Below are 20,793 nucleotides of genomic sequence, written 5' to 3'. Positions count from 1 at the left end.
ATAACCTACCTCTTTGACCAAGCTTTTGGCCATCTGCCCTAATATCTTCTTATGTGGCTACAAAAGCAAAATACTGCGGATACCGGAAATCCAAAAACAGTAAACGCTGGAAATACTCAGCGGGTCGGGCAGCATCTGTGGAGAGAGAAACAGAGTTAATGTTCCGGGCCGATGACCTTTCGTCAGAACTGGAAAAAGTTGGAGATGTGACAGGTTTTAAGCGAGTGTAGGGGGCAGGGAGACGGGGGAGGGGAGGACAGAACAAAAGGGAAGGTCTGTGAAGGGTGGAAGGCAGGAGAGATTAGAGAGACAAAAGGGATGATGGTGCGAGGCAAAAGGAGATAGCAATGGGACAAGTTAAGAAACAAAAGATGTGTCTAGATAGGGTGTAAATGGAGATGGCAGAATTATCACCAGATTATGTTCTAAAATTGTTGAACTTGATGTTCAGTCCAGAAGGCTGTAAAGTGCCTAAACGAAGGATGAGGTGCTGTTCCTCGAGCTTGCGTTGAGTTTTGTTGGAACAGTGTAGGAGGCCGAGGACGGAGAGGTCAGAGGGGGAGTGGAGCGGAGAATTAAAGTGACAGACGACCGGACTGAACGGAGGTGTTCCGCAAAGCAGTCACCCAATCTGCGTTTGGTCTCCCCAATGTAGAGGAGAGCACACCGTGAGCAGCGAATACAGTATACAGGTTGAACCTCTCTTATCCGGGACTCCCTTATCCAGCACCACCCCTCGTCCGGAACCGTTCCCGGCCGGCGCATGCGCTGAACACGACCCGTCAAAATCCTACTCACCGATATAATCTTTCTCCTCAATCGGCTGCCTCCTCCTGGTCGCCCTGCTGGAACTCCTGCAACCACAGTCCTCGGGCCAGCCGCCCCTCCCCACAGCGTTCCCTCCGAGGGGGGCCGGGCCGACTCTTCGGGGCCCACCGGCTCTTTGAGGGCCCCCTGCACACTGAATGGCTGGCTGACTGACTGACAGTCGGTCCAGCCAATCAGCGCGCACAGAGACTTACCCCAGCATGAGAACTTAAAGGCACAGTCCACCAAAACACGTGACCACCCCTCATCCGGCAAAATCCCTCGTTCGGGACAGGCCAGGTCCCGAGGGTGCCGGATAGGACAGGTTCAACCGGTACGAAATTGCAAACAATACAAGTAAATTGCGCTAATATCTATTTATGTGGCTCGGTGTCAAATTTTACTTGATAATTCTCCAGTGAAGTGCCTTGGGACATTTTTTTACATCGAAGGCGCTTTATAAATGTAAGTTGTTGTTGTTCCCAGCTGATCCCAGCAGGGGCAGGGGTCGCCCTGGATTAGGAAAGGTTCAAATTAGCCATTGATCCGGCTCCCAAGCCCTGCTGATGGTTGGATATTGGGTGAAGACAGCACTAGGTTTGGCTTTGATGCGTATCTCAGTTCCCTGAGTCCGGGTCACGACCTGGCACATCCAGGTCACGGCGTACTTGCGTGTCGATCTGATAGACGCCCACCAGCGTTAGGAGTTTGCTGGAACGGAGAAGTAAATATAGCCCCGTGAGAACCCACTCTAAACTCCATAACAATTAATGTTTTCTACAGTACAGCACTGACTACACTTCAATAAAAAAGAATGTATTTGGCTGCAAAGCGCTCTGGGGCATCCTAAGGTCATGAAAGGCACTATATATTTTTGTGGCTCAGTGGACAGCACTCTCACCTCTGAGTCAGAAAGTTGTGGGTTCAAGTCCCATTCCAGGGACTTGAGCACATAAATCCAGGCTGACCCACCCAGTGCAGAGCTGAGGCGATTGCTGCACTGTCGGAGGGGCAGTACTGAGGGAGTGCTGCACTGTCGGGGGGGGCAGTACTGAGGGAGCGCTGCACTGACGGAGGGGCAGTACTGAGGGAGTGCTGCACTGTCGGAGGGGCAGTACTGAGGGAGCGCTGCACTGTCGGAGGGGCAGTACTGAGAGAGCGCTGCACTGTCGGAGGGGCAGTACTGAGGGAGCACTGCACTGATGGAGGGGCAGTGCTGAGGGAGTGCTGCACTGACGGAGGGGCAGTACTGAGGGAGCGCTGCACTGTCGGAGGGGCAGTACTGAGGGAGCGCCGCACTGTCGGAGGGGCAGTACTGAAGGAGTGCTGCACTGTCGGAGGGGCAGTACTGAGGGAGCGCTGCACTGTCGGAGGGGCAGTACTGAGGGAGCGCTGCACTGACGGAGGGGCAGTGCTGAGGGAGCGCTGCACTGTCGGAGGGGCAGTACTGAGGGAGCGCTGCACTGTCGGAGGGGCAGTACTGAGGGAGCGCTGCACTGATGGAGGGGCAGTGCTGAGGGAGCGCTGCACTGTCGGAGGGGCAGTACTGAGGGAGCGCTGCACTGTCGGAGGGGCAGTGCTGAGGGAGTGCTGCATTGTCGGAGGGGCAGTACTGAAGGAGCGCTGCACTGTCGGAGGGGCAGTACTGAGGGAGTGCTGCACTGTCGGACGGGCAGTACTGAGGGAGCGCTGCACTGTCGGAGGTGCCGTCTTTCGGGTGATACTTTAAACCCGAGGCTCCATCTGCTCTCTCAGGTGGACGTAAAAGATCCCGCGGCACTATTTCGAAGAAGAGCAGAGGAGTCCTGGGGCCAATATTTATCCCTCAACCAACATCACTAAAACAGATTATCTGGTCATTATCACATTGCTGTTTGTGGGAGCTTGCTGTACGCAAATTGGCTGCCGCATTTCCCACATTACAACAGTGACTACACTCCAAAAAGTACTTCAATGGCTGTAAAGTTTTGGGGTGTCCGGTGGTGGTGAAAGGCGCTATATAAATGCAAGTCTTTCTTTTCTTTCTATAGTTGTTTGTTGTACAGTAACTTTTAGCATTTTACCGATTGGATTGACTGATGTTCAGGAAGATGGCAGCATCACATGTACAAACATGGGGTGGGGAGTGGTTAAGGATTAACTCGCATAGCCACCGCTGTGTTTACTGGTAATGTGTTTAATGCAGGAATAAGGACAAGAGTGGAAGTCACCCAAACATCCTGGACTGCAGGAACGACAAAAAGCCTTTGCAGTCCGCCCAGTCTGACAGTTACCTATCTGCAGGTGAGGACATTTTAAATCTGAGCTCTTGCGTTACGTGCATATTCTCATTCTGTCTGCTAATTTTCCGTCTCGCACCTAGCGATCCCACCATTTCAACTTCAAGGTAGCATTTCGAGACTGTTCTCTTTGACCCGGGGACAGAATGGTACCAGGGCTAAAACACATTGCCATTAAGAACTAGTTGGATTATTAGCAAAAGTTCTAACAATCACACTGCACATTACCAGTTCATCCACCAGGCTCACAACCACCTGCCTCATCGGGGATCCCTCGAACCCAACTGGCCGGGGTTTTATTGAGTCTTGTGAACCTCACGTGATTGGCTAAGCCACTCCCAACTCAATAGCTCTACCAACCTGTGAGCATACTCACAGGTGCATACGTTACAATGCCGATAAGGGGATAAGGGGTTATGGGGAGCGGGCAGGGAAATGGACCTAAGTCCATGATCAGATCAGCCATCGTCTACTCCTGCTCCTATTTCTTACGTTCTTATGTTAATGCCCACATCCCGTGAACGAATATTAAAAAAAACCCACAGCGATGGACATCACTTGCCTGTTATATTAACAGTTAGTTTTTTTTTGTGATTTGTGTGCAACAGGATCCAAGGATGCTATTCAAGCAAATGGAGGGTACAAACCAATTCGTCCTTCATCCTCCATGTATAGAACGGGGAGTGACCCACTGATCGACCCCAAAGGGCTGCCAAAACGCCTTGGCTCCCAGTCCAGCATGGTGCTGAGGGGCTCCGATGGACAGCTACACTCCAAGGCGCCTCCGAAGCCGCTCAGAATCCCGTCCATCATGATTCCGGACACTCCGCTGGACCCAGCCTTGGACGGGAGTGTGTACTGCGAGCTGGTGCCGCACACTTGGCAGAGCGCTCGGACACCCTCCCCAGGGAAGACCCACGTGGAGAGGTTGCGAGCCGCAGAAAGGATGAAAAGCCGGACTCGCATGACGGACACCAACTTCTGCCTCCTGGATGTAGACGCCTACTCGGCTTCCATGAAGACCTGCCAGGAAGAGGCCAACGAGGACGAGGAGGAATGGTCGTTCGTCAGGCCCGACTTGGAGACCACAAGCTCATTCAAAACTGACACCTTTGCTTCCATTTTACTTCCTCCCGACAACAAACCTCTCGATCCGCCTGTGCTTAAACGTCTCAAGGAAATATTTGGTGAAAACGATGCAAAGACTACAGCACAGCACATTCTGAAAGTGGACTGTCAGGTACATAAGCAATTAATAAGCTTTTTTCCACTGATGGGGGAGACTAGAACTAGGGGGCATGATCTTAGAATAAGGGGCCGCCCATTTAAAACTGAGATGAGGAGAAATTTCTTCTCTCAGAGGGTTGTAAATCTGTGGAATTCGCTGCCTCAGCGAGCTGTGGATGCTGGGACACTAAATAAATTTAAGACAGAGATAGACAGTTTCCTAAACGATAAGGGGATAAGGGGTTGTGGGGAGTGGGCGGGGAAGTGGAGCTGAGTACATGATCAGATCAGCCTTGATCGTATCAAATGGCGGAGCAGACTCGAGGGGCCGTATGGCCTACTCCTGCTCCTACTTCTTATGTTCTTATTACCGACATAAATCATACATTACCATGACCCAGTTAATCAGGACCTTTAGATATGTTGCAGCCTCATTCTATCAGTCAGTTATTTAAATCGGAGGTTGACCGAGTAAATTTATTGCAGTATTGTTTCTCCAGAAAAGACCAGACTGAAGGGTGATTTGAAGGAGGTCTTTAACATTAGGAAGGGGATTGATTAGGAAGGGGATTGATTAGGAAGGGGATCGATTAGGAAGGGGATCGATTAGGGAGATGTAGTGACGATGTTTCCCTTTGTGAGGGAGACCAAAACTAAAGGCCATCAATATAAGATAGTCACTAACCAATCCAAGAGGGAATTCAACAACAACTTGTGTTTGTATAGCGCCTTTAACGTAGGGAAACGTCCCAAGGCACCTCACAGGAGTATCACGAGATTTTCAAAAATTAACACCAAGATACATCAGGAGAAATCAAGGCAGGTGACCAAAAGCCTAGTCAAAGAGGGATGTTATAAGGAGCATCTTGAAGGAGGAAAGAGAGTTAGAGAGGCGGGGAGGTTTAGGCAGGGAGTTCCAGAGCTTGGGGCCCAGGCAACAGAAGGCACGGCCACCGATGGTTGAGTGATTATAATCAGGGATGCTCAAGAGGGCAGAATTAGAGGAGAGCAGACATCTCGGGGAGTTGTGGGGCTGGAGGAGATTACAGAGATAGGGAGGGGCTATCAGGAGAAACTTCTTTACCCAGAGAGTGGTGAGAATGTGGAACTCGCTACCATAGAAACATAGAAAATAGGTGCAGGAGTAGGCCATTCAGCCCTTCGAGCCTGCACCACCATTCAATAAGATCATGGCTGATCTTTCACCTCAGTACCCCTTTTCTGCTTTCTCTCCATACCCCTTGATCCCTTTAGTCATAAGGGCCATATCTAACTCCGTCTTGAATATATCCAATGAACTGGCATCAACAACTCTCTGCGGTAGGGAATTCCACAGGTTAACAACTCTCTGAGTGAAGAAGTTTCTCCTCATCTCAGTCCTAAATGGCTTACCCTTTATCCTAAAACTGTGTCCCCTGGTTCTGGACTTCCCCAACATCGGGAACATTCTTCCTGCATCTAACCTGTCCAGTCCTGTCAGAATTTTATATGTTTCTATGAGATCCCCTCTCATCCTTCTAAACTCCAGTGAATAAAGGCCCAGTCGATCCAGTCTCTCCTCATATGTCAGACCAGCCATCCTGTGAATCAGTCTGGTGAACCTTCGCTGCACTCCTTCAATAGCAAGAACATTCTTCCTCAGATTAGGAGACCAAAACTGAACACAATATTCTAGGTGAGGCCTCACCAAGGCCCTGTACAACTGCAGAAAGATCTCCCTGATCCTATACTCAAAACCCCTAGCTATGAAGGCCAACATACCATTTGCCTTCTTCACCGCCTGCTGTACCTGCATGCCAACTTTCAATGACTGATGTACTATGACACCCAGGTCTCATTGCACCCACCCTTTTCCTAAGCTGCCGCCATTCAGATAATATTCTGCCTTCGTGTTTTTGCCCCCAAAGTGGATAACCTCACATTTATCCACACTATACTGAATCTGCCATGCATTTGCCCACTCACCTAATCTGTCCAAGTCACCCTGTAGCCTCTTAGCGTCCTCCTCGCAGCTCACAACGCCACCCAGTTTAGTGTCATCTGCAAACTTGGAGATATTACACTCAATTCCTTCATCTAAATCATTAATATATATTGTAAATAGCACTGAGGTCCCAGCACTGAGCCCTGTAGCACCCCACTAGTCATTGCCTGCCATTCTGAAAAGGACCCATTTATCCCGACTCTCTGCTTCCTGTCTGCCAACCAGTTCTCTATCCATGCCAGTACATTACCCCCAATACCATGTGCTATAATTTTGTACACCAATCTCTTGTGTGGAACCTTGTCAAAAGCCTTTTGAAAGTCCAAATACACCACATCCACTGGTTCTCCCTTGTCCACTCTACTAGTTACATCCTCAAAAAATTCCAGAAGATTTGTCAAGCATGATTTCCCTTTCATAAATCCATGTTGACTTGGACTGATCCTGTCACTGCTTTCCAAATGCGCTGTTATTTCATCTTTAATAATTGATTCCAACATTTTCCCCACTATTAATGTCAGGCTAAGCGGTCTATAATTACCCGTTTTCTCTCTCCCTCGTTTTAAAAAAAGTGGTGTTACATTAGCTACCCTCCAGTTCATAGGAACTGATCCAGTCGATAGACTGTTGGAAAATGATCACCAATGCATCCACGATTTCTAGGGCCACTTCCTTAAGTACTCTGGGATGCAGACTATCAGGCCCTGGGGATTTATCGGCCTTCAATCCCATCAATTTCCCTAACACAATTTCCCGTCTAATAAGGATATCCTTCAGTTCCTCCTCCTCACTAGACCCTCGGTCCCTTAGTATTTCCCAGAAGGTTATTTGTGACTTCCTTCGTGAAGACAGAACCAAAGTATTTGTTCAACTGGTCTGCCATTTCTTTGTTCTCCATTATAAATTCACCTGAATCTGACTGCAAGGGACCTACGTTTGTCTTCATTAATCTTTTTCTCTTCACATATCTATAGAAGCTTTTGCAGTCAGTTTTTATTTTCACGGCAAGTTTCCTCTCATACCCTATTTTTCCCTCCTAATTAAACCCTTTGTCCTCCTCTGCTGAATTCTAAATTTCTCCCAGTCCTCAGGTTTGCTGCTTTTTCTGGCCAATTTATATGCCTCTTCCTTGGATCTAACACTATCCTTAATTTCCCTTGTTAGCCACGGTTGAGCCACCTTCCCCGTTTTATTTTTACTCCAGGCAGGGATGTACAATTGTTGAAGTTCATCCATGTGATCTTTAAATGTTTGCCATTACCTATCCGCCGTCAACCCTTTAAGTATCACTCACCAGTCTATTCTAGCCAATTCACATCTCATACCATCGAAGTTACCTTTCCTTAAGTTTACGACCCTAGTCTCTGAATTAACTGTGTCACTCTCCATCTTAATAAGGAATTCTACCATATTATGGTCACTCTTCCCCAAGGGGCCTCGCACAACAAAATTGCTAATTAGTCCTTTCTCATTACACATCACCCAGACTAGGATGGCCAGCCCTCAACATATTGGTCCAGAAAACCATCCCTAACACACTCAAGGAAATCCTCCTCCATCGTATTGCTACCAGTTTGGTTAGCCCAATCTATATGTAAATTAAAGTTGCCCATGATAACTGCCGTAACTTTATTGCACGCATCCCTAATTTCTTATTTGATGCTGTCCCCAACCTCACTACTACTGTTTGGTGGTCTATACACAACTCTCACTCGCGTTTTCTGCCCTTTGGTATTCCGCAGCTCCACCCATACCGATTCCACATCATCCAAGCTTATGTCCTTCCTTACTATTGCGTTAATTTCCACTTTAACCAGCAACGCTACCCCACCTCCTTTTCCTTTCTGTCTATCCTTCCTGAATGTTGAATACCCCTGGATGTTGAGTTCCCAGCCTTGGTCACCCTGGGGCCATGTCTCGGTGATGCCAATTGTATCATATTCATTAATTGCTGCCTGTGCAGTTAATTCGTCCACCTTATTACGAATACTCCTCGCATTGAGGCACAGAGCCTTCAGGCTTGTCTTTTTAACACACTTTGTCCTTTTAGAATTTTGCTACAATATGGCCCTTTTTGACAGAGTGGTTGAGGCGGATAGCATAAATGCATTTAAGGGGAGGCTGGATAAACATACGAGGGAGAAAGGAATAGAAGGATATGCTGATGGGGTGAGATGAAGAGGGGTGGGAGGAGGCTGGTGTGGAGCATAAACACCGGCACAGAGCCATTGGGCCGAATCGCCTGTTTCTGTGGCGTAGACTCTAAGTAGTTCTCTGTAATGTTCCTTTATCAATAATTCATTTGATTGCAGGAACTATATTAAGGTTCTAGTGGGGGTACAGTTGGTCTCAGCAGACTTGGGCTAGGCCAGGGAAAGAATTCATCAACCCTGGTCTGAAAGTGTGCTTGTATGGACAGGAGCGGAGGATAGAATCGGGCCACAATGTGATGCTCCCCCTCCCATCTCTCCCACAGCTGAACTGTCTTCTCGTACTCAACAACAAGACCGAGACTTGCGCACGAATAGTGGACCGTTGTGCGACCCGCAACATCCATGGCGGTTTGCCCACGTAGGCTTGCTGTCAGTGAGGGCTTTTGATTCGGAGGGCCCCATAGACGCTGTGAAGGAGGTCTCTCAGGTGGACATAAAATACCCCACGGCACTATTCCGAAGAAGAGCAGGGGAGTTCTCCCCGGAGTCCTGGGGCCAATATTTATCCCTCAATCAACATAACAAAAAATAGCTTATCTGGTCATTATCACATTACTGTTTGTGGGAGCTTGCTGTGTGCAAATTGGCTGCCGCGTTTCCCACATTACAACAGTGACTACACTCCAAAAATACTTCATTGACTGTAAAGCGCTTTGAGACATCTAGTGGTCGTGAAAGGCGCTACATAAATGCAAGTCTTTTTTTCTTTCAGTGTCTACAAACTCGCGCCTCAGGAAGCTGCAGCTTTTATATAATTGCAGCCAATTTGTAAGGTTGCTAATAGGATCAGCAGATCTTATCCCAGAATCAGGAATGCAAGCATTGCGGTTATGTTACTGGACCAGTAATTCAGGGGCCTGGACTAATGATCCAGAGACCCGAGTTCAAATCCCACCACGGCAGCTGGGGAATTTAAATTCAGTTAATTAAATAAAATCTGGAATTAAAAAGCCAGTAGGTGACCATGAAACTACAGGATTGTCAGTCTCAGTCTTGTTGTTGTTGAGTATGGGAAGGCAGTTCAGCTGTCTGGTTCACTGATGCTCCTTTCGGGAAGGAAATCTGCCACCCTTACCCGGTCTGGCCGATATGTGACTCCAGACCCACAGCAATGTGGTTGACTCTTAACTGCCCCTCTGAAATGATCAAACTGCTCGGAAAAACCTTCACCACATGGGACTGCAGCGGCTCAAGAAGGCGGCTCACCACCACCTTCTCAAGGGGCAATTAGGGATGGGCAATAAATGCCGGCCTTGCCAGCGACGCCCACATCCCGTGAATTAATTTTTTAAAAAAGGTCGTGGGACCAGATTACAAATACAGCGAACCTCACGGGCAGGAGGAGGGGATTGGTTTAATCCGAGGAAAAGATGGATGTGCTTTGGTCTTGTAGGTTGCTCGGATCATTAACGTGTCCCTGGAACAGAAGAAAATGATGGGAGTGAGCTCGGGGCTGGATCTGATCATGCTGCCCCACGGACACCAGCTGAGAATCGACCTCCTGGACAGGTAATACCCAGCGGCACCGACCCACGGCACTGAGACGCCAAAACATCTCAGCCGGTGATCCATTTAGAAAACCCTCCATCCCCTGTTTGATTTTTCGGAATGTCATTTATTTTATGGTCGGGAGTGGGGGGGGGTGGGGGGGGCGGAGGTGAAATGCAGAGGACGTCATCGGAAGTGATGTCAACCTCAACACCAAACGCGCATGTCGTCACGAGATGCGTAGGCCCGCGTGCAGGCGGATGATGTCATCGGACCCCCCAGCGACCAGAAACGCAACAGCAAAGCGCTTCACAGGAGCGATTGTCAAACAAAGTTTAACACAGCGCCACATAAGGAGATACAGGCACTGGACCAGTAATCCAGAGGCCTAGACTAATAAGAACATAAGAAATAGGAGCAGGAGTAGGCCATACGGCCCCTCGAGCCTGCTCCGCCATTTAATACGATCATGGCTGATCTGATCATGGACTCAGGTCCGCTTCCCTGCCCGCTCCCCATAACCCCTTATCCCCTTATTGTTTAAGAAACTGTCTATCTCCGCCTTAAATTTATTCAATGTCCCGGCTTCCACAGCTCCCTGAAGCAGCGAATTCCACAAATCCACAACCCTCTGAGAGAAGAAATTTCTCCTCATCTCAGTTTTAAATGGGTGGCCCCTTATTCTAAGATCATGCCCTCTAGTTCTAGTCTCCCCCATCAGTGGAAACATCCTCTCTGCATCCACCTTGTCAAGCCCCCTCATAATCTTATACGTTTCGATAAGATCACCTCTCAATCTTCTGAATTCCATAATGATCCGGAGACGTGAGTTCAAGTCCCTCGTCGGTGAACGGATTGTCGTAAATACCGATCTGGTTCATTAATGCCCTTAAGTGGAGGTAGTCTGCCATCCTTACCCGGTCTGGGCCTATACGTGACTCCAGACTCAAAGCTTGGTCAGAGGTAGGGAGCTCAAGGGAAGAGGTCAGCAGAATCTACAAGATGGCAAAAAAAACAAAATCTATTCATCAACATAATGATGATGAATCGACAATAGTCTCAATCAGCTCTGGCTAATGAATATTCGCAATTGGATCCTGTGCAGATTTGGCTTGTAGATTCTTTGATTAAAAACACCAGAGCTGCTTTAGCAGCCAGTATCGCTCGAGCGGGGGGGGGCCTATTGTCCGATGTGTCTGCTGCGGATTCCAACCCAGCTGGAGAAGCAACCGAGAGCGAGTTTCAACACAAATTAAAAATAGGTCGGGCAGAATCTGTGGAGAGAGAAACAGAGTTGACGTTTCAGGTCCATCACCTTGTGCCAGAACACATCCTTGACACATGGTAGCTTAAAGCTTCTTTTTGTTGTCTCCCCCGCTTTTCTTTCTTTCAGACACCACCTAATAGTCCTGGGCATTGCCGTGGACATCTTGGGCTGCACGGGGAGCGTTGGACAAAGGTCCGCGGTACTCCATAAAATAGTGCAACTGGCGGTTGAGCTGAAAGACTCCATGGGGGACTTCTTCGGACTTTCAGCGGTGATGAAAGCATTGGAGCTGCCTCAGGTATTTGGAGGGGTATAGTTGCGTCTTCCCTCTTTCTCCTCTCCCGCCTGTAATGTATTTGCTTCATGGGTTCTTTGCTGAAGGATTCTTAGCAACACCTTGCATTTATTAGCAAAGGTTTAACAATCACACTACACATTATCCATTCATTCACCGGGCTCACAACCACCTGCCTCATCGTGGATCCCCCGAACCCAACTGGCTGGGGTTTTATTGAGTCTTGTGAACATCACGTGACTGGCTAAGCCACTCCCCAACTCAACAGCTCTACAACTATTTTAGTTGAACATTAATACAAGTGCCCCCTTATTAAAGGGGCACTAAACCGACAAATAAGCAAATGAAACTTTTGCCGTTAAATAAATCAAATTAAAATTTGGTTGCCGGGGGTGATGATGCACTCCAGTCCCTCCGGTGCCCGCCTCTCGCGTACCGGTGGACACCGCGTGCTCCAACTCCAGGGACACTCTGGCTCGGATGTAACCGCGGAAGAGAGACAGGCAGTCGGCCTGAACGACCCCCTCGACCGCCCGCTGCCTGGACCGGCTGATGGCCCCCTTGGCCGTGCCAGGAGCTGTCCTATGAGGAGGCCTTCCGACCTGCCCGCTCCCCTCCGCACAGAGTGCCCAAAGATCAGGAGTGTGGGACTGAAGTGCAACCAGAATTTGAGGAGCAGCCCCTTCAAATAATGGAATAGGGGCTGCAACCTCGCACACTCAATATATATACATGGAACACGGACTCCTCCAGACCGCAGAAATTGCAGACGTCAACAGCTCTACAACTATTTTTGTAAAACTTTTATATCAAGTGACTGTTTTTTTAAGGGCACAATCAATAGGCCTACAACTTTTTTAGTTGAGACCATCAATCAAATTATAGGGGGCACTAAAACCAACAAATAACAAATTACATTTTGGCCATCAACTTAATTCAAATTAACATTTGGTTGCCGGGGGTGATGATGCACTCCAGTCCCTCCGGCGCCCACCTCTCGCGGACAACAGCTCCACAAACCCTGTGAGCATCCTCACAGTGCGTACATTACACTCACCTTCCTATTTTTTTGTTGGTTGCTATTCTTTCAGATCTTTAGATCACCCGAGGTTGCATCTCAGTCCTCAATACGCAGAGCTAGAGCCAGGCGTCCGCCAGTACCGTGAGCGGAGTGCCGAGTTAAAAGTTAATACTCGTAGAATCTCACCGCGCTGAAGGAGGCCATTCGGCCCATCCCTCCTGTGCTGACACTCTGACAGAGCTCCCCAATTGGTCCCACTCCCCATGCTCTTTCCCCATAGCTCAGCAAATGTTTCCTTTTCAAGTATTTGTCCAGTTGCATTTTGCAAGTTACTATTAATTCTGCTTGCATCGCCATTCCAGAACAGCCAATTTGTGCACAGCAAGCTCCCACAAACAGCAATGTGATAATGATCAGATAATCTGTTTTTTTGTTATGTTGATTGAGGGATAAATATTGGCCCCAGGACACCGGGGATAACTCCCCCTGCTCTTCTTTGAAATAGTGCCATGGGATCTTTTATGTCCACCTGAGAGAGCAGACGGGGCCTTGGTTTAATGTCTCATCTGAAAGACGGCACCTCCGATAGTGCAGCATTCCCTCAGTACTGCCCCTCCGACAGTGCAGCGCTCCCTCAGTACTGCCCCTCCGACAGTGCGGCACTCCCTCAGTACTGCCCCTCTGACAGTGCGGCACTCCCTCAGTACTAGCCCTCCGACAGTGCAGCACTCCCTCAGTACTGCCCCTCCGACAGTGCGGCACTCCCTCAGTAGTGCCCCTCCGACAGTGCGGCACTCCCTCAGTACTGCCCCTCCGACAGTGCGGCGCTCCCTCAGTACTGCCCCTCCGACAGTGTGGCACTCCCTCAGTACTGCCCCTCCGACAGTGTGGCACTCCCTCAGTACTGGCCCTCTGACAGTGCGGCACTCCCTCAGCAGTGCCCCTCCGACAGTGCGGCACTCCCTCAGCACTGCCCCTCTGACAGTGCGGCACTCCCTCAGTACTGCCCCTCCGACAGTGTGGCACTCCCTCAGTACTGCCCCTCCGATAGTGCGGCACTCCCTCAGTACTGGCCCTCCGACAGTGCGGCACTCCCTCAGTACTGCCCCTCCGACAGTGTGGCACTCCCTCAGTACTGGCCCTCCGACAGTGTGGCACTCCCTCAGTACTGGCCCTCCGACAGTGCGGCACTCCCTCAGTACTGCCCCTCCGACAGTGTGGCACTTCCTCAGTACTGCCCCTCCGACAGTGTGGCACTCCCTCAGCACTGCCCCTCCGACAGTGCGGCACTCCCTCAGTACTGCCCCTCCGACAGTGCGGCACTCCCTCAGTACTGCCCCTCCGACAGTGTGGCACTCTCTCAGTACTGCCCCTCCGACAGTGCGGCACTCCCTCAGTACTGCCCCTCCGACAGTGCGGCACTCCCTCAGTACTGGCCCTCCGACAGTGTGGCACTCCCTCAGTACTGCCCCTCTGACAGTGCGGCACTCCCTCAGCACTGCGCTGCAGTGTCGGCCTAGATTTATGTGCTCAAATCTCTGGAACCCACAACCTTCTGACTCGGAGGTGAGAGTGCAACCCACTGAGTCACTGGCTGACACCAACCACAAAGGCTACTCGGGAATAAACCTCGGCACTGTTATAGTCCGACACCAGTTCAAGCCTGTGGCCAGGCACGACGGGGCTGATGCGGGAGGGTGGGGGGGGCCTTGGCAAAATGGCAACGTTGATGCGTTGTCTTTCCTTACCCTTCCAGATCGTGCGCCTGGAACACACGTGGAGGACCCTGCGACGCAATCACACAGACAGCGCCATCAGGTTCGAGAAGGAGCTGAAACCCTTCGCCAAATCCTTGAACGAGGGAACAGGCAGGTATTCCGTGTCCGGGGAGAGTCAGCCAGGCGAGGTGGAGCTTTGACTAGACGGGGGGGGGCAGAAATACGTTCGCACATAAGAATTAGGAGCAGGAGTCGGCCATTCGGCCCCTCGAGCCTGCTCCGTCATTCAATAAGATCACGGCTGATCTGATCTTGTCCTCAGCTCCACTTCCCCGCCCCTTCCCCATAACCCTTGACTCCCTTATCGCTCAAAAATCTCTCCATCTCCACCTTAAATATATTCAGTGGCCCAGCCTCCACTGCTCTCTGGGGCAGAGAATTCCACAGATTCATGAGAAGAAATTCCTCCTCATCTCCGTCTTAAATGGACGACCCCTTATTCTGAAACTATGCCCCCTAGTTCTAGATTCCCCCACGAGGGGAAACATCCTCTCTGCGTCTACCCTGTCAAGCCCCCTCAGAATCTTGTAAATTGCAATAAGATTAAGATTAGCATTTCCGTGCCTGAGATTCACCCAAAAGTAACAAGATTCATTTGGAAGAGGACTTCAAAAGCACCACAGCACCTCTGTAATTAAACAGATCAGCAAAGACTCCTAATCATTTCTGCAGACGAAAGGACTGGGATATATGTCTTTGGAAAGCTGAAAATAGTTAACCGGGACTCGTGATCAACTAGTTGAAGCCTATCAGTTGAGATAATTGGTGTAAATTAGAAGAGATCATATCTATTTGCCTACAGCAAAGTCATCACTTGACGATTTAAATGCTTTATAGAGTCTCTTGATGACTTGTATAGAATTACATAGAATATACGGCACAGAAACAGCCTATTCAGCCCAACCGCTCTGTGCCGGTGTTTATGCTCCACACCAGACCCCTCCCACCCCTCTTCACCTCACCCCATCAGCATATAAGAACATAAGAAATAGGAGCAGGAGTCGGCCATACGGCCCCTCGAGCCTGCTCCGCCATTCAATAAGATCGTGGCTGATCCGATCATGGACTCAGCTCCACTTCCCCGCCCACTCCCCAAAACCCTTTACTTCCTTATCGCTCAAATATCCTTCTATTCCTTTCTCCCTTATGTACTTATCGAGATTGCCCTTCAATGCACTTACGCCATGCTTAGACATTAGCCTCTTTGAATGATAACATGCCCAATCTAACCACACGCTATCATTGCATCCCGGCTTTTTTTTAGAACTGGTGGCATTACCGGTTCTAGCGACGAATAAATGGATTGGATTTGGCTGATCCCTTTAAAGGATAGTTCATTATTAGTGTTGTCGATAATTTTGGTCAAATTGAAAAGTGGAGTCTTTGCTTCAGGACTGGGTCCGGAGTTGCCGGTCTTCCAAGTCCCTCAGTTGTCTTACCTTCCCACCTACTCTCCACCTCACATCTTCTTTAGGTTGTGTGCTGTCAGAACTTTGACTGCTCTGTGACAACAACTACAGGTGCAGGATGAAACGCTGCTGAGTCAGGGAAAGGTTGCTAGTATCAGAACTTCCTCCCCTCGGGGTTGATCAGTTCCAACTCAACGAATGGATTCCAGTGATTGGTAGCCTGAAGAAAGAAAGACTTGGATTTGGATTGCATTTATATAGCGCCTTTCACGATCACCGGACACCTCAAAGTGCTTTACAGCCAATGAAGTACTTTTGGAGTGTAGCCACTGTTGTAATGTGGAAAATGCGGCAACCAATTTGCGCACTGCAAGCTCCCACACACAGCAATGTGATAATGACCGGATAATCTGTTTTTTTGTGATGTTGATTGAGGGATAAATATTGGCCCTAGGACACCGGGGATAACTCCCCTGCTCTTCTTCGAAATAGTGGCCGTGGGATCTTTTACGTCGACCTGAGAGCGCAGGCGGGGCCTTGGTTTAACGTCTTATCCAAAAGATGGCACCTCCGACAGTGCAGCACTCCCTCAGCACAGCCCCTCCGACAGTGCAGCGTTCCCTCAGTACTGCCCCTGCGACAGTGCGGTGCTCCATCAGTACTTCCCCTCCGACAGTGCAACACTCCCTCAGTACTGCCCCTCCGACAGTGCAACACTCCCTCAGTACTGCCCCTCCGACAGTGCAGCGCTCCCTCAGTACTGCCCCTCCGACAGTGCAACACTCCCTCAGTACTGCCCCTCCGACAGTGCAGCGCTCCCTCAGTACTGCCCCTCCGACAGTGCAGCACTCCCTCAGTACTGCCCCTCCGACAGTGCAACACTCCCTCAGTACTGCCCCTCCGACAGTGCAGCGCTCCCTCAGTACTGCCCCTCCGACAGTACGGCGTTTGCTCAGTACTGCCCCACCGACAGTGTGGCATTCCCTCAGTACTGCCCCTCCGACAGTGCAGCACTCTCTCAGTACTGCCCCTCCGACAGTGCAGCACTCCCTCAGTACTGTCCCTCCGACTATGCAGTGCTCCCTCAGTACTGCCCCTCCAACAGTGCAGCACTCCCTCAGCACTGCGCTGGGAGGGTCAGCCTAGATTTATGTGCTCAAGTCCCTGGAGTGGGACTTGAACCAACAACCTTCTCACTGAGAGGCAAGTGTTACGCTCAAAATAAAGGATGAAACTGAGTTCTGTGTACAATGAGCAAGTGTGACCGTAGCTCCTTTACTTAGACTCCAGAGTGCAGGTACCTTGTGAGTGGCCTGCTTATATACAGTGCTTCCAAGTGATGCTGGGTTCCCTTGGGACTCCAACAGGTAGGCCCTCTGGTGGTGGTGTGATACAGGTTGCAAGGGTTAAATACATAACAGTGAGTGTGTTACCCACTGAGCAATGGCTGACACAAGAAGACCAAGTAATTGTCGGATTGGGCATTTCCCACACGACTTCCTAATTAAAAGGAAGGGCAAGCAACAGCCAAGCAGACCTCGGCCAACTCAACTGCTGTGCCAGCGATCCAAGAGTGAGGTGGGGGTCACTGTCTGCTCTTTCACCCCTGGCATCATTGAACCACCAACTGGAATTGGAGGCTCACAACACAAGAAATTTTAGCGATAAATCAGATCTTCCTTCATCAAGGACCAACACTTACTTCCTGGCCAATAATTGTTCCTCAACCAACATCACTAATAATGATTATCTGTTCATTATCACATTGCAGGGGCTTGCTGAGCGCAAATTGGCTGCCCCATTTCCCAAGGGTAACAACACTTCAAAAGTATTTAATTGCTATAATATTCGCTGGGGCATTCTGAGGTCGTAAAAGCTGTTAAGAACATAAGAACATAAGAAATAGGAGCAGGAGTAGGCCATACGGCCCCTCAAGCCTGCTCCGCCATTTAATAAGATCATGGCTGATCCGATCATGGACTCAGCTCCACTTCCCTGCCTGCTCCCCATAACCCCTTATCCCCTTATTGTTTAAGAAATTGTCTATTTCTGTCTTAAATTTATTCAATGTCCCAGCTTCCACAGCTCTCTGAGGCAGTGACTTCCACAGATTTACAACTCTTTGAGAGAAGAAATTCCTCCTAATCTCGGTTTTAAATGGGCGGCCCCTTATTCTAAGATCGTGCCCTCTAGTTCTAGTCTCGCCCATCAGTGGAAACATCCTCTCTGCATCCACATTGTCAAGCCCCCTCATAATCTTATACGTTTCGATAAGATCACCTCTCATTCTTCTGAATTCCAATGAGTAGAGGCCCAACCTACTCAACCTTTCCTCATAAGTCAACCCCCTCATCCCCGGAATCAACCTAGTGAACCTTCTCTGAACTACCTCCAAAGCAAGTATATCCTTTCGTAAATATGGAAACCAAAACTGCACGCAGTATTCCAGGTGAGGCCTCTCCAATATCCTGTACAGCTGTAACAAGACTTCCCTGCTCCCTGCTTTTATACTCCATCCCCTTCGCAATAAAGGCCAAGATTTCATTGGCCTTCCTGATCACTTGCTGTACCTGCATACTATCCTTTTGTGTTTCATGCACAAGTACCCCCAGGTCCCGCTGTACTGCAGCACTTTGCAATCTTTCTCCATTTAAATAATAATTTGCTCTTTGATTTTTTCTGCCAAAGTGCATGACCTCTCACTTTCCAACATTATACTCCATCTGCCAAATTTTTGCCCACTCACTTAGCCAGTCTATGTCCTTTTACAGATCTTTTGTGTCCTCCTCACACATTGCTTTTCCTCCCATCTTTGTATCGTCAGTAAACTTGGTTATGTTACACTCAGTCCCTTCTTCCAAGTCGGTAATATAGATTGCAAATAGTTGGGGTCCCAGCACTGATCCCTGCAGCACTCCACTAATTACTGGTTGCCAACCAGAGAATGAACCATTTATCCTGACTCTCTGTTCTCTGTTAGTTAGCCAATCCGCTATCCATGCTAATATATTACCCCCAACCCGTGAATTTTTATCTGTGCAGTAACCTTTTATGTGGCACCTTGCCAAATGCCTTCTGGAAGTCCAAATACATCACATCCACTGGTTCCCCTTTATCTACCCTGTTTGTTACATCCTCAAAGAATTCCAGCAAATTTGTCAAACATGACTTCCCCTTCATAAATCCATGCTGACTCTGTCTGACCGAATTATGCTTTTCCAAATGTCCTGCTACTGCTTCTTTAATAATGGACTCCAACATTTTCCCAACGACAGATGTTAGGCTAACTGGTCTATCGTTTCCTGCTTTTTGTCTGCCTCCTTTTTTAAATAGGGGCGTTACATTTGCAGTTTTCCAATCTGTTGTGACCTCCCCATAATCCAGGGAATTTTGGTAAATTACAACCAATGCACCCACAATCCCTGCCGCTACTTTTCTTTAGACCCTTGGATGCAAGCCATCAGGTCCAGGAGATTATCTGCCTTTAGTCCCATCATCTTAATGAGCACCGCCTCCTTAGTGATTGTGATTGTGTTAAGTTCCTCCCCCCCCTATAGCCCCTTGACTATCCACCGTCGGAATATTGTTAGTGTCCTCTACCGTAAAAACTGATACAAAATACTTGTTCAGAGTTTCTGCCATCTCAATGTTCCCCATTACTAATTCCCCGGTCTTGTCCTCTAAGGGACCAAAATGTACTTTACCCACTTTTTTCCTTTTTATATACCTATAGAAACTCTGTTGTATAAATGCAAGTTTTTTCCCCGATGCATTGTATGTACATGATTTGCCATCTACCACCGCTTCTCTCAAAGTCTTTCTTTCCCAATACAGTGGAGCTTCCTCTGCAAAATATCACCGTTCCGCACATTCTGCCCATCATCACCCTCATGGAGCGCCAATCGGTGTCCGATGTTCTGGAACCCTGGGATAATGTGGATCAGAGCTGTGCAATGCTACTGAAGACACTGGAGGCAGCCCGTACGGTGGCATTTAATGCTGCGACATACAGCGCCAACGCCGAAGACAAACTGAAAGGTAGGCTTCACACAACGCGATCTCTCGTCTAACAGTCGGCAAAGCCAACCTTTCCTGTCGGTCACGCGTTGATCCCTGGTCTGTGCTGTCAGCCGAGGCTCAGTGGACAGCACACTCACCTCTGAGTCAGAGGGTTGTGAGTTCAAGTCCCACTGCAGAGATTATTTTTAAAAAGTAGTATATTAATTTGTGGGCCAATTGGCTGCTGTGTTTCCTACATTACAACGGTGACTACACTTTAAAAGTACTTCATTGGCTGTAAAGCACTTTGGGACATTGAAGGAGTGAAAGGCGCTATATAAATCCAGGCTGACTCTCCGAGTGCAGTTCTGAGGGAGTGCCGCACTATCAGAGGGGAAATGCTGAGGGAGTGCTGCACTGTCAGAGCGGCAGTGTTGAGGGAGCGCCGCACTGTCGGAGGGGCAGTACTGAGGGAGCGCCGCACTGTCGGAGGGGCAGTACTGAGGGAGCGCCGCACTGTTGGAGGGGCAGTACTGAGTGAGTGCTGCACTGTTGGAGGGGCAGTACTGAGGGTGCACTGCACTGTTGGAGGGGCACTGCTGAGGGAGCGCTGCACTGTCGGAGGGGCAGTGCTGAGGGAGTGCTGCATTCTCAGAGGGGAAGTACTGAGGGAGTGCTGCACAGTTGGAGGGGCAGTACTGAGGGAGTACTGCACAGTCGGAGGGGCAGTACTGAGGGAGTGCCGCATTCTCAGAGGGGCAGTACTGAGGGAGTGCTGTACAGTCGGAGGGGCAATACTGAGGGAGTGGTGCATTGTCGGAGGGGCAGTACTGAGAGAGTGCTGCACAGTCGGAGGGACAGAGGGAGTGCTGCACAGTCGGAAGTGTCATCTTTCGGATGAGATGTTAAACCAAAGCTTTGTCTGCTCTCTAAGGTGGATGCAGGAGATCCCATGGCACTATTTCGTAAAAGCCATTTATCCCTCAAACAACATCACTAACTTGTCTGATCATTATCATTTTGTTG

The 20,793-nt window shown here is 49.3% G+C and overlaps 1 protein-coding gene across 1 annotated transcript in view; it reads left to right on the top strand.

Moving 5' to 3' along the window:
* Positions 1-20,793, top strand: part of LOC139237917 (breast cancer anti-estrogen resistance protein 3 homolog) — a 44,764-nt gene that overhangs the window by 12,526 nt on the left and 11,445 nt on the right. The window contains exons 4-9 of the mRNA XM_070867214.1: positions 2,993-3,090; positions 3,695-4,326; positions 9,904-10,019; positions 11,392-11,563; positions 14,338-14,449; positions 19,603-19,806. Of these exons, the coding sequence (XP_070723315.1) occupies positions 2,993-3,090; positions 3,695-4,326; positions 9,904-10,019; positions 11,392-11,563; positions 14,338-14,449; positions 19,603-19,806 (1,334 nt within the window). The remainder of the gene's footprint in view (positions 1-2,992; positions 3,091-3,694; positions 4,327-9,903; positions 10,020-11,391; positions 11,564-14,337; positions 14,450-19,602; positions 19,807-20,793) is intronic.

This window comes from Pristiophorus japonicus, chromosome 24 (genome assembly GCF_044704955.1).
Source record: "Pristiophorus japonicus isolate sPriJap1 chromosome 24, sPriJap1.hap1, whole genome shotgun sequence".
Taxonomy (NCBI): domain Eukaryota; kingdom Metazoa; phylum Chordata; class Chondrichthyes; family Pristiophoridae; genus Pristiophorus; species Pristiophorus japonicus.
This window is presented reverse-complemented; position numbering and strand designations above follow the sequence as displayed.